Consider the following 13668-nt stretch of genomic DNA (forward strand, 5'->3'; position numbering starts at 1 on the left):
ACAGCACATCCCTACTTCTCATGCTTTTTTCCTTGGGAGCATGTGATATTATTAGAGATGTGCATCGTTTTTTGTGTTCGTGTCGTTCTTCATTTTTCAGCCACCATGGAAAATGTCGGGTTTTTTTGGTTCGGGTCTTTTTTTTCGCGAAAAATCGATTTTTAGTTAGTGCGTGCTAATTCCCCGTTAGTGCGCGCTAACTCCCTGTTAGTGCGCGCTAACTCCCTGTTAGCGTGCACTAACAAAAACCATTAGATTGTTACTTTTTGTTACTTTTTGTTAGTGCGCGCTAACAGGAGTTAGCGCGCACTAACGGGGAGTTAGCGCGCACTGACTCCCGTTAGTGCGCACTAATCAGAAAAACTAATTTTTGCGAAAAAACGGGAAAATCCTGATTTTTTTCGGGCTCCCTGAAACATGCCGAATTGGACAATTTCGTTGCAATTTTCCAATTCAGCAAAAACGAATGCACTTCTCTCGATATTATTGACATTATTGGGTATTAATGGCTGTAAATTTTTGTTTCAGATTTTCAGCTCTGAAACCTTTAGTCTTTCATTTATCCACAGAAGACACACAGCATGAGCAGCAGCAGCAATGCAAGCTTCACAAACACACACACACACACCACACACACACACTGCCCCACCATAGAACAGGCAGCAGCAGTAAAAGCTTCTCTCACACACACATTGCCCCACCACAGGACAGGTAACAACATGAGCATCAGCAGTGCCAGCTTACCTTGCTCACATTTTGCCCCAACATTGAACAGCATAGGCAGCAGTGAAAGTTTCCCCTCACGCACAGCACCCCACCACAGAGCAGGTGCCGCACAGGCAGAAGCAGGGCAAGGCTCCCCCCCCCCATCCCCCAATACAAACACACACACGGCCCCACCACAAAGAAGGCAACAGAAGGGTAAACTCTCTTCTAACACACACGCAGCACAAGCAGCAACAATATAAGTTTCCCACATGTATACTTCACTTCTAGAATCACCAGCTTCCCCCAAATTAACATCTGAAGTCACAGGTTGGAAATGTCAACACTGTACTCACAAACTCGTGTCTAATGTCACAGGCTGGCAATGTTGTTGCGGCACTCACCTCCTTCGCTTCTTGCGGTTGGATTTCTTTTTCTTTTTCTTCCCCTTGGATGCAGGTGCTGGTAGTGAGCGTTTATCTATTGCACACAAGGGGCTTCAGAAAACAAAATAACTTATTCCAGCTGCCATTTTTAGACTGTGTTCCTTACAGAGAGATTACATTTATATTCCACTAACATCAGATAGTACCCCTTAGAGCAGGCCAGGGATGGCTGGCAGATTCATGGACATTCCAGGAAGGACCTTATAATCTTCATCTTTAGGAATGATCCATATTAGTGATGTCAGGTAATAAAGGGTTATTTAAAGATATGGGTAGGCATGTGCAGGACATAGAGGCACAAAGTAGGGTGTGCAAGGGTAAAAAAATGTTTTGTTTTTCAGTTAATTTTTGGGGGGGGGGGGGGGTAGGGAATCCCAAAAATATCGATTCATTTAATGTTTATTTATGTTTCTTCAGTTTAAAAAATGAAAATAAACATACCCCTCACCACAAAAATGGAACAAAAAAAAGAAATGGGGCTCCCAAGGCCTGCCATCCCCACCACCCATCCCTCACACCTGCAAAAATGCAGAGGCCAGAATCCTCTCTGGCCCCCACTTAGCTGGTCCTGGGGATCCACTAGTGAGTCCTAGGTCCAGGCTGAAGCTTCGGCATTGCGCTGGCATAGGTCTTGGTAGGTCACTGTGACCTCAGCCTAGGTCCTACGCAAGGCCCTTGCTTGGAGTCCTGGTCTCGATGCCTCAGCCTAGGCCCGATGCCAGGGAATAGGCTGGATGCTGAATACTCGGTCCCAACTCAGAACCGATGCTAGCTTGGAGGCCAGGTCCTGAAGCTGAGCCTCACTCTAGGCCAGAGTCTGGACCCAGGCTCAATGCCAGGCCCCTGCCCAGATGCTGTGTTTTGAGACTTTGGCCATAGCCTAGGCCAGAGCACAGGCCCAGGCACGACACTGGGGCCTAGTCTGGAGACCAGGTCTCGACACCTGGGCCTTGGCCCAAACCCAGGCCTGCTGCCAGGACCCAGCCCAGAGGTCAGGTCCTGCTCCTGGGCCTCAGCCTAGGCCAGAGCCCTGGCCCAGGCCTGGAGGCCAGAGCCCAAGCCTCATAAGAGCCTTTGTTCTTTTTTCTTCATTATTCTTTCTTCAGATGACGCAGTCTAGTGGGATGTGCCGAAGTAAATTAACTCCGGCACATCCTCCTCAGTGGATGACATCATTTTGCTGTATGGCTGGCAGCCTCTCCCGAGGAGGATGCGCCAGAGTTAATTTACTATGGCGCCATTTAAAGAAAGAAGATTGAAGATAAAAGAAAGAAGAATGAAGACTTGTACAAGGCCTGGGTTCTGGCCTCCAGACCTGGGCCTTACCCTGTGCTGAGCTCCCAGCATCAGAGTCTGGCTCCTGAGCCGGGCCCGAGCATTGGTCTTGCGTCTGGGCCAAGGCCTAGGCATTGGGCCCCTGCCTCTGGACTGGGCCCAGGTGTCAGGCCTGGGCCAGGGCCTTGATCTAGGCTAAGGCCCAGGCATCAGAAACAGGCCTTTGGGCCCGGCCCCAGCATCGTTCCAGGGCCTGGCCTCAGCAACGGATTCTTGATGAATCAGGTTAAGGGAAAGTCAGGAAATTTCCCGACTCTGACAAAATTTTTCAGAGGGCCTGGGCCTTTGCTTGGGTCTCGGTCAAGACTTCAGTGTTGGGCCTGGGCCTAAGCTGAGATCAGGGCATTGCACTTGGGCATAGGTTGCAGTCCCTGCTTTGGGCCTTGGGCCTAGGCCAATGGGAGATTTTTTTTTTAACAAAAGAAACAAATAGGATTAATTTAATTCAGGGTATCCCTGAATTCTTTTTGGACCCCATAAAAGAATCAAATTGGCCCTCTTTGTTTTGTTTTTCAATTTTGGATTAACCAAATGCGCATCCCTGGCACAAAGCTTTGCTCAGTAATGTAACCTCCTGAGTCATGTGAAGTTTCATCTCTGGCCTCATATTCTCCAGATCTCCATGCAATCAGACATTTTTAGCCAGTCCCAGTGAATGTTCTGTCTAATCTTATGTGGGATATCTGCAAAAAAATATTCTTGTGTGCAACATATTGTACAAATTTGTGCATAATTTTCTTTGAAACATCGTTCTATTTTCCTTTTCTTGTCTGTTCTCTGTTGTCCTCTGTGTGTGTGTTTTATGACCTGTGTTTATGTGCACATGTTCATAGCTTACAGGGAACATTGGCCAGCAGTTCTATGTATGGATGAATACGAAAAGGTGGTATATTAAGAAAATAAACACAATTAAATTTATATATGTATATAAATAGGTATACTAGGGGCTATGCTTCTGCTCATTAAATGCAAGGAATGGCTGGGTAGGGAGATTGACTGATAATGTTTGACAAGCTGCTTGGTTACCTAAAGAAAAGAAAGGCAGGGAGAGATCTATAGAATTCCTGACCCTTTTTCTCCATTTCTTCCTCAAGCTGAGTTTGCCTGTACATTAAGGGAACACCCCCCACCTCCCCCCCAAGAAAAAAACAGGAGTTTAAAATTGCATGCCTGTCAGTTTCAAAGAGCGTGTTTTATGACTCCAGCACCTGCATGTATGGTCTAGAAGCTCCGGGTGTGTGGGTGTCCAGTGAAGAAAGTGTGGCAGGGTGTGGCTCATCAGGCTTACGGGTGGACTGTGGAGGGAAGGACCTGTGGTGCAGGGGTAGGGGCACTGTTTTCTCCTGCTATCCCTCTCCTTCCCCCCCCCCCCCCATATATGCAGGGGTCGGGGAGGTACTGGAGTAAAAGGGTGGGAGGGATGTTTGTGCTAGGGTGGGAGTATGGAGGGATGGTATTGGGGTGCAATTGGTAGTGGATGTAGGGGAGGGGGGTGTTGGGATGTGTGTATGCAACTTTTCCCCCTTGCACTCACCATTTTCCTCCCCCTCCCTGTGTATGTGTTAGGGGGGTGGTAGTGATGTAGTGGAGGATGGTGGTGTAGGTGGGGTGATGGTTTTAGCAGAAGTGTTGTAGGATGCGTATGGGGTAAGAGGAATCCATGTAGGGAGGATGGAGAAGGGGTGTGTATGCCCCTCGTTACTCTCCACATTGTCCCCACTCCCCCTCACTTGTGTATGTATGTGTGTATTGAGGGGGGGGGGGGGTTGGGTGTAAGTGGGATTATGTATTTGGCATGGGTGAGTATGGTTGATGAGTTTGTGCGTATGTGGGGGAGCAGTGGGAATGTATGAGGGGTGTGAAAAGGGGTGGAAGTCTGTGTGTGTGAATGCCTCATCCCTCCTTTCTACCCTCATTCCTCTAAATTACCTCTTCTTCTAATCATTCACCCCTTTTCTCCTGTCCTCTCCTTTCTAACTCCTCTAACTCACATCCACACTTCTCTTTCACACCTCCCGCCTCATCTTCCTGCCAGTGGTTGGGGCCTGGAAAGCCCCAACAGGTTTTTCACTGCTTGTCCCCCCCCCCCCTCTCCCACCCCCTCACCCAGACCTTGTATCGCTGTGCATGATTCTACCAGCCCTGACCCTGTGCTGCCTAAGATCTCCTGCATCAGCTTCAGCAATAGGTGGGCCTGTAACTCTGTTCCAGGGGAGCACGGCCATGCATGCACAGTTGTGCTGCGACGCTCACCTTGATTTCAGGTTGTGGTAGATGCAGTGCTACAGACTCTGTGCCACTGCATTCCACGCTCACAAGCTCAAACCAAGGTGAGTGTCGCAGCACATCTGCGATGGATTTGTGCATGAGGTTTCTATAGGGGGGGGGGGTGTAAGTATGTATGCAATTGGGAGGGGGACATTTTTGTAATGTTTGTTTTAACCTGACTTTTTGTATGTAATGTTGAAACCACTACGATTAAACTATTGGAGAAGGCGGTATACAAAAACTTGTAAATAAATAAATAAATATACCCTGGGGTACACGTGTGGTTAGACACTGGTGGTGTGTGGTTTTTATGGTTGTGTGGGTGTGGTGGGGGGGAGGGGTTGCGTGTGGTGATGGTATCAGTGGTGTGAGAGTCGAGTAGGTGACTAAGTATACAGGGGGGTGGCGAGTGTTTTGACCAGGTTTGTGATGTGAGTGGTAGGGTGAGGGGAGAGGAGGAGGGGGCGGTGGAGTAGGTGGTGGGTGGAAGTAAAGGACTATGTATGGGTGGTATCTGATGATGCTGGGAAGGGGCAAGTGAGTATGCCGGTGGTGAGCGTTGTGAAATGGTTTGCTGTGGTGTGAAAGGCTGTGGAGGGCTGTGTGCAGGTAGAAGTGTGTGGAGGAGTGTGTTTGAAGGTATGTTTTTGTGGTGTGTGTGGTAGGTGGTACTGGGAAGGAGTGGATGGCTAGAGATGAGTAGGTGTACAGGGGGTTTGTGGGGGGTGCAGGTAATTGTGGAAGGTGGTGGTGTGAGGGGGTGAATATGTGGTGTGAAAAGATTAGTGATTGTGCTAGGGAGCCCAAAAACAATGCAACAGGTTTTCCATTGATGTGCACGGGGTAGGTGGCTGTGGTTAGGGGTGTATGTGTGATGATATGATGTGAGGGAGGTGAGTTGCCAGGTGGAAGCAGGCTTGGAGGAGATAGGCTGAGTGTTGCAACTGGGTTTGTGGTGATGTGCATGGTTTTTTTTTTTTTTTGCAAGTGTGAGGTGCATTGGTGGTGGTGGTCCTGTCAGTGATGTCAGAAGGTTATTGTCATGGCAGGTTTTAAGGTGGTGAGGGTGATTGTGTGGGAGTGGAGGTGAAGGTTGCATTAAGTGTGGTGTTTGGTAGTTGTACCAGGGGGGTGAGTGGGCAGTGTGGATGGTGGTGTGCAGCGGAGTGAGTGTTGCATGCGGCTTTCCAGTGTTAGGTGTGGTTTCACCGGCTGTAAAGGGTTATGTATGGATGGGAGTGTCTCAGGATATACTTTTATGTGGTGTGCTGGTGTGAGGGAGGGGAAAATGGGTGTGCAAGGAGGTAAATGGTGTTTGGAGGGGGGGCAGAAGCACATTTGTAGATTGTGTATGTTGGAGTGTGGTGAGCAATGTGTGTGTTGGGGAGGTATTGAAGGAGAGAGTGTGGGAGTGTGCACACTTTTTTTCTCCTTGCACTCTCCTCTTTGTCATCCTTTCTACTGTCTAAGAGTGGGAAATATGATAATACAGGTGTAGCAACACGTTAAGAGCCTGAGGGTAATTAATTACTGATTCATCTTTGACTTTCAATAACAGTCCATATTAGGGCTGTTATTCATTCTGGTTTCTGTAAGTTACAGATTTTTGTGCAGTAGTGCAGGCAATTGTTCTGCCAGGGTTAGATTATTGCTGTGCGTGTGCATTATGTATCAGATTGCTGGCCACAACCCACAGAGTGCTACAACTGCTGCAGAACGTGGCTGCAAGGCAGATTTCTGGGAAATCAATGAGAGCGCACATTTCACCAATACTACGGGAGTTCCAGTGGCTGCCGGTTCAGTTCAGAGTGATGTTCAGGCTGGCTGGGTTTGTACATAAAATACCACCTTGTGATTCCTGCCCTTGGGTGAATGCCCTCCTCTGAATTTACAATGCAACTCATAAATTGCGCTTCCCTCTCAAAGAAGCCCCAAGAGCACTTCAAGCCCGGCCTAGTGGAAATGCGAGAATGAGCTTTTCCCATAGCTGCTCCTGTCTTGTGAAACTCACTGCCCTGGGAACAATGCATGTTTAGCTGTACAGAACACTTAAGGCAATGCTGAAAACCCATCTTTTTTTGCTTAGCATTTTTGCTATGACATGGCTAATAGGGACCGATGACATTTGAGCAGCATTAGTATACCTGGGAACTTTTTGAATCGTGGTCACCCTGAAATTGCTGTTGATTAGCAAAGGGTGAGGGTGGGTGGGAGGGAAAGAATGGGATACTAGGGTATCAGCTGTCTCTCTTCCACCCCACCCCCACTCCAACTAATCCACACGTTCTCTCCCTTTCTTCCACCCGTCACCATCACCTTTCCCCCCCCCCCCCCTGCAGGGATGACCCCGGGTATACTTCCCCTTCCTCTCTCCCTGACCCCAGTGCTCTCTTTGCTCCCAGCCCCTATAAGTCACGGCTCCACGCCTTCTGCCTCCTCACTCTGCCTGAGTGGGTCCCAAGTCTTGGAATCACAGCGGCAGCCCCTCGCCATTTTCTCTCCACATGCTGCTTGCAGTGTCTGCTCCAGACTCACCCCACTTCTCCTGTTCGCTGCAGGGTTACTGAGGAAGGGGAGGGGATGAGCTGTATACAGAGAAGCCCTGAGATTTCTAGTGTTTCCTCCTGAGGCCCTGCAACTGATGTACATTCCCCGAGTCTCAGGGTGAAATCCTGACAGTTCCCAGATATGAGCATTATCCTATTTGTCTGCAGCTGTTTTTGTTGTTGTGTTTGTTTAATACTTTTAATTATGTAGGTTTCGTCTTGTTCACTGCCTAGGACCTTGATATGGGCAGTTAAAAATACATGTAATGGCCCTTTGAGTTAATTACTAGTAGTGCCCTTAGTTTAACTCCTTTTAGCAAGGGGCAGACAGTTGGAAATTATGGGGAGGTGTCATTCGTTACAGCCCCTCACTTTGAGGGTGCTAGGACGACTGTCCTCTTGGAGACTGAAAGACTGGAGGCAGTGCTTTTGAGTTTCAGAGTTAGGTAGCAGTTCAGGAGAATTTTCTAATTTGGATCTTGGGCCTACATGAAGGAGCCAGGCAGTCCCTGCCTGGTGATCCTGAGCAAGGTCGGGAAGCTGCACTTCCAGTCCACTAACTGGCTGGTTGGGTTTGCACCCGGGTTGTTTTTGGGTTTTGTACAATTTTCATGGTAAGAAGCCTTGGGAGACCCCTGGGAGTTGTCTGAGTAGAGGGCATGGGGACCCCTTTCCTCTGCAACCCCTACTCCTCTGCAACCTCCTTAGGGACCACAGGAATGGTGATGACCTGATACAAAGGCCTTCTGGTAATAATGGACTCAATTTTGGGAAGAGATATTTGGTTAGAAGAGACAGGAGTAAGAGTTTTGCTGCCCCCTTCCTGCCTGAGGAGGAACATCGAGAGCTGTGTGCTCTCCAGATTTCTTCCATTGTGGATTCCGGAGAGAAAAAAAAAAAGAGAGAGACATTTGCTAACCCTGAGTAATGCCAACTTGATACCTACTGAGGGCACCCTTCTGGAGTCTTCATCCAGGGGAGAGAGAGAAATTTGGACTCTGTGCATTGACTTTGTTACCTACTTTTACCAGTTTTAGAGGGGTTTTTCCTGCCCGCCAAAAGGATACTCTGTCCACTTGGGAACCTCACTTGTCCAAGCACTGGAGGGTAAGGACTTCCCCTGCCCCGGTAATAAGAGACCCATGCACAGACAGAGGGTAGGACTTTGAACATTAAAGATTATCTGTGATGTTATCTGTGCCATCATTCTCATCTGATTCACCTTCAGTAAAGTCCATTTTGGATACTCAGATTTGGGTCTCCGGTGTTTTATTGGCACATGCAGCACTCACAGTGGAAAAAACAGTGTACCTTGCCTAGGGAAAAGAGTTGTAAAGGCACCTGACTCTGAGCCCAGATGGAAAATGTCCTTCCCTCCAATCAACAAAGGATTCAGTACTGAGGAAAGAGACTGTGAAAGATCCAGCCCCAGAAGTACAAATACTTTTAAGACCCCATCAATGTTAAACCAGGGCCGGAAGTTGGGGTTACATACAAATAAGTACAAATACAATAATACTTCCTCATCCTTTCTTCCAGCCTCTGGTGCACACTCTTCACTTGCCCCCCCCCCCTTCACTCCCTCTTCCTTCTCCTCCCTTTACTCTCTAGACCACGTGACCCGCAGTTTGCATGAAGCTCCAGTTTCAGTTTTGTTTGCCAGCTCCTTGTCTCCTGTTGGTGTCTGGCCTGCCAGGGATTCTCTGGGTGTTGCAGAGTTGCAGCTGGTGTTTGCGTTTCATTTGCCATCTCCTTCTGAGCCATTGGTACAAGCTCTCCCTGCCGGCCAGGTCAGGGATTTATGGGTGTTTGTTATAAAGCCATGACAGAAGTCCAGTGTTTTCCACAGCCTCTGGGGCTCTGCAAATCGTGTTTCTGCTGCTAGGTCCTGCCCTCCCACAGTTATTGCTGGGTCTGTGCAGGCAGTGATGCATGTGCATGTGCTGTTGGGTTGAAGTGATTACCCAGAGCCCCTAATATTTTTTAAATATATATAGAGAGAGATTTATTCACTGACTTCATGCATCATATATATATCTATACCGATGCCATCCAATACGGCACCTCCCTCGGCACTTACTCCATGCAGAAGTGACAGATCCTTACAGCTTGGCACATCATTGTAGAGGTAGAGAATGCATTGAATACTAGGCTGCAGGGATGCATATATTAAATTTATGCAAAAATAAGAGTAGCTAAAAATGTTAAATATTGCTTAATTTCTGTATTTGGGAAAAAAAAAAAAGAGAGAAAGTCCTGCACAGACACATATGACCTCATTATAACAGCGATATAAAACAGAATGTTTCTAGTATTTATATGTTCTAACACATGGGGCCTCACCTGCATGACTTGTGGTAATTTAGCTTTTTGCTTTCCTTTCCCTTCAGATATCTGTTCATGCTGGAGGTCTCCTCAGTCACTTTGTCAGGCTCCCTTTTGCAACTCCTAATGTCTGCCGAGGCTGCCAAGCAGCTTGGGTTCTCACTGCTGGAACAAAACACAAGAAATACAGAGCCCTGACTTGTTTGCAAGATGTGATCACATGTTAGGACGTAGGCCTCTGGATCATGAGAGCTCCTTCGGTTTCCAAACCCAGCTTTGCAACTCAGGGGTGACTTTGAGTAAATTTGGTTTCTCCAGTGTTTACCTACCTGAGAGTATTTGGGTAATAATAATAATCTTAAATAGAATTGTGGTATGTTAGATGGCTTTCCCTCTTTGTTAGGGTTCCTAGGGCCATAAAAGTGTTTTTTAGGCAGTGCTATTTTCTCCATCCTGCCCTTTTTCTTTGCAGGTCCTGGGAAGGGGGAGTTCTTGCTGTGGGGGTGGGTGGGGAGGAGATCCTTCTTGGCCCAGGCAATGGAGTATTTCTCCTTAAGTGTGTGATATTTCTCTAGTATTGTAGTCTCCTCAGAGACAGACAGGCTGGCATTCAAATACAATTTACTGATTATCTCCAAAATGTCTATTACAGCCCAGCATACTTCCCACAACTGAACCTGTACATTTGAACTATTAACAAAGTCTCTCTGAGGATTAGCTTATATCCTTCTCTCCAAGCCCTGAGGGGGGGAACTTGCCACTTTTTACTCATCATTGCAGAAGCCTCAGACTGTAGGGGAAATCCTATTGGGGAACCCCAAAGCACGTAAAGATCCTACTTGAGTCCAGAGCTCTGTCTCTTACCCACAGCCCTGTGTCCTGGTCCCTTTGGGGTGGAGATCAGGTTGGGAGTCTCCAGATCTCAATGTTTTAGTCCTGCACTCTGTTTCTACTCTGTGTGACTTCTCAGGAGAGAGGTCTGATGTTTCCAGTCTTAAACACAATTCTCCATGTCCTAACTCCAATTCTGTGAGGAAGGGTGGTAAAAAAAACCTCCACACTTACAAAAAAAAAAAAAAGGGAAACCCCCAAAATGCTCAAAATTCAAAAATCCCACACTGGGTAGTGCTATCACTGCTTTGCTTCCTCTAGGGATTAGAATCGGAGCTCACAGGTCTCCAGACCCAGCCCTCAGGATTGGGGCTTGTCCTTCTCCCAAAGCACAAGGTGTTCCCCAGAATGAGAAAATTAATCCAAAATATGATTAAGAGCCTCCAAAACTATCCCTCTGTCTACCAAAAATGAGACAGATTCTCTCATGCAAGGAGTGAATTGATGAAGAGTCTCCTTTGAATGCAGGAAAAATACCAAGTTGGGCTAGTATGTCCAAACTTAGCAGGATGAAAGGAAAAATATGCTCTCTATACCTTTTGCTCTGCCTTAATCCTTGGAGAGACTATGAAAAGAATGGAAAATCCCACTAAACTGTTATTAGTCCTGATAGTAAGGAGGAAGAGGGGTATGTTTTATGGTAATAGCCTATTTATTGCAAACTGTGCAATGACTTTTCTTTCACACTTTGTGGGGAGAGGGAGAGAGAGAGAGAGAGAGAGAGAGAGAGAGAGAGAGAGAGAGAGAGAGAGAGAGAGAGAGAGACTCTAGCTATAAGGTCCTTATAGTAGTTAGGTATTTATACCTCTATATGAGGCCCACCTATCTACTCGAGGTGAGGTTTAGGTAGTAGTGTAGGGGTTAGGGGCCACTTTGGCATTCAAAGTGAGATGTACGAACAGAACAGTATACTCTTGTGAAGATTTGATGACCTTCGGAGTGAGGAAACACACAAAGATGAGATTTGTGCAATAAGAAAATGCCATACTGGGTCAGACTAAGGGTCCATCAAGCCCAGCATCCTGTTTCCAACAGTGGCCAATCCAGGCAATGGTTGTCACATACATTGTTTGCCCTGGATAATGAATAAAAAAGAAATTTTTTTTGTTATTTTTAGGGGCACTGTCCATTGGTTTAATTTTTACTAAAATGAAATGAAAAAGCTGTGATTTATTTTGGGTTGCCTCAATTGAGTCAGGAAAACTTTCTCAACTCAGCTTTTTATATCGCATTAATTTATGTAAACTAATACAAGACTTTTACTTTTCCAGAAAAAAATCAATCAAATGTTTATTTAGCAAACTAACATATATCTTCTTTATTCAACAGGGTGTCAATTGGTATGCATACAATAATTTCAGGAACAGCACCGTTTTTAACAATGCATAATGGCCAAGTAAGGACAAAGGTATGTATTTAAAGCCTCTATTGTTTGTATTATTGAGCACTTTAGATATATTTAGATCATATAGTCAAAATGTATTTGCTAGAAGTTTTATGTCTTAGAAGGTGATACAATCTTCTGACTATTTAAATGGAAGTTTTCCATCCCATTCATTTTTTATTCTTCACTGAGTAGGCAACATTTCAGACTTGTTGAAATTGATAGCCCTATTGTAGCAACAGAACCAAAACTACCAAGCAATGCTAGATTTTGAGGAAATGAATTTGTAGGATCAGAAACAAAGAGCAGAATGTCATCTGAGAATGCATTTAGATTAATTTCTCAAGAGCCAAACTTCACACCTTTTCCTTCTCAATTTAATAGCCAATGGTTAAGAACATAGGAAGTACCATGCTGGATCAGATTCCTATTTTTGGTTTCAGCTATGGTTGTTTTATTGTATGTTCATCAGTTCTTTAAAACTTATCAAAGGACTTAGCCAGCTTATCCTCAAAAGTCACATTTTGATATTGACAACTTCCTCAGGCATAACAAGAATAGGCTTTAGTGGCTATCTTTCCATCTCTTCCTTTACCCTTCTCAGCCAATGCCTTTCTAGATTTAGAGGACAATTTTATTGAATGTTTTTTAATTACAAACTATCCATGCACTATCTAGAAGTAAAATAGTAGCCAATTATTTGCCTGCCAAGCAAAAATTAGAAAACAAAATTCACCATTTGACTGTTACTAAGTGGAAATGTATGCAGTAGGGATGTGAATCGTGTCCTCGATCGTCTTAACGATCGATTTCGGCTGGGAGGGGGAGGGAATCGTATTGTTGCCGTTTGGGGGGGTAAAATATCGTGAAAAATCGTGAAAAATCGTGAAAAATCTAAAAATCTAAAAATCGCAAAACCGGCACATTAAAACCCCCTAAAACCCACCCCCGACCCTTTAAATTAAATCCCCCACCCTCCCGAACCCCCCCCAAATGAGTTAAATAACCTGCGGGTCCAGCGGCGGTCCGGAACGGCAGCGGTCCGGAACGGGCTCCTGCTCCTGAATCTTGTTGTCTTCAGCCGGCGCCATTTTCCAAAATGGCGCCGAAAAATGGCGGCGGCCATAGACGAACACGATTGGACGGCAGGAGGTCCTTCCGGACCCCCGCTGGACTTTTGGCAAGTCTCGTGGGGGTCAGGAGGCCCCCCACAAGCTGGCCAAAAGTTCCTGGAGGTCCAGCGGGGGTCAGGGAGCGATTTCCCGCCGCGAATCATTTTTGTACGGAAAATGGCGCCGGCAGGAGATCGACTGCAGGAGGTCGTTCAGCGAGGGTTCCGGCGCCTCGCTGAACAACCTCCTGCAGTCGATCTCCTGCCGGCGCCATTTTCCGTACGAAAACGATTCGCGGCGGGAAATCGCTCCCTGACCCCCGCTGGACCTCCAGGAACTTTTGGCCAGCTTGTGGGGGGCCTCCTGACCCCCACGAGACTTGCCAAAAGTCCAGCGGGGGTCCGGAAGGACCTCCTGCCGTCTAATCGTGTTCGTCTATGGCCGCCGCCATTTTTCGGCGCCATTTTGGAAAATGGCGCCGGCTGAAGACAACAAGATTCAGGAGCAGGAGCCCGTTCCGGACCGCTGCCGTTCCGGACCGCCGCTGGACCCGCAGGTTATTTAACTCATTTGGGGGGGGTTCGGGAGGGTGGGGGATTTAATTTAAAGGGTCGGGGTGGGTTTTAGGGGGTTTTAGTGTGCCGGCTCACGATTCT

At 46.9% G+C, this 13668-nt stretch overlaps 1 protein-coding gene across 1 annotated transcript in view; it reads right to left on the minus strand.

Annotated features, from left to right (window-relative positions):
• SRRM4 (serine/arginine repetitive matrix 4) overlaps positions 1-9784 on the minus strand; it is a 131017-nt gene extending 121233 nt beyond the window's left edge. Inside the window, exons 1-2 of the mRNA XM_029572094.1 lie at positions 9644-9784; positions 1110-1202 (exon numbers count right to left, since the gene is read on the minus strand). Of these exons, the coding sequence (XP_029427954.1) occupies positions 1110-1202; positions 9644-9702 (152 nt within the window). The 5' untranslated portion in view covers positions 9703-9784. The remainder of the gene's footprint in view (positions 1-1109; positions 1203-9643) is intronic.
• Positions 9785-13668: the final 3884 nt, after the last annotated feature.

The sequence above is a fragment of the Rhinatrema bivittatum genome, chromosome 11 (assembly GCF_901001135.1).
Source record: "Rhinatrema bivittatum chromosome 11, aRhiBiv1.1, whole genome shotgun sequence".
Taxonomy (NCBI): domain Eukaryota; kingdom Metazoa; phylum Chordata; class Amphibia; order Gymnophiona; family Rhinatrematidae; genus Rhinatrema; species Rhinatrema bivittatum.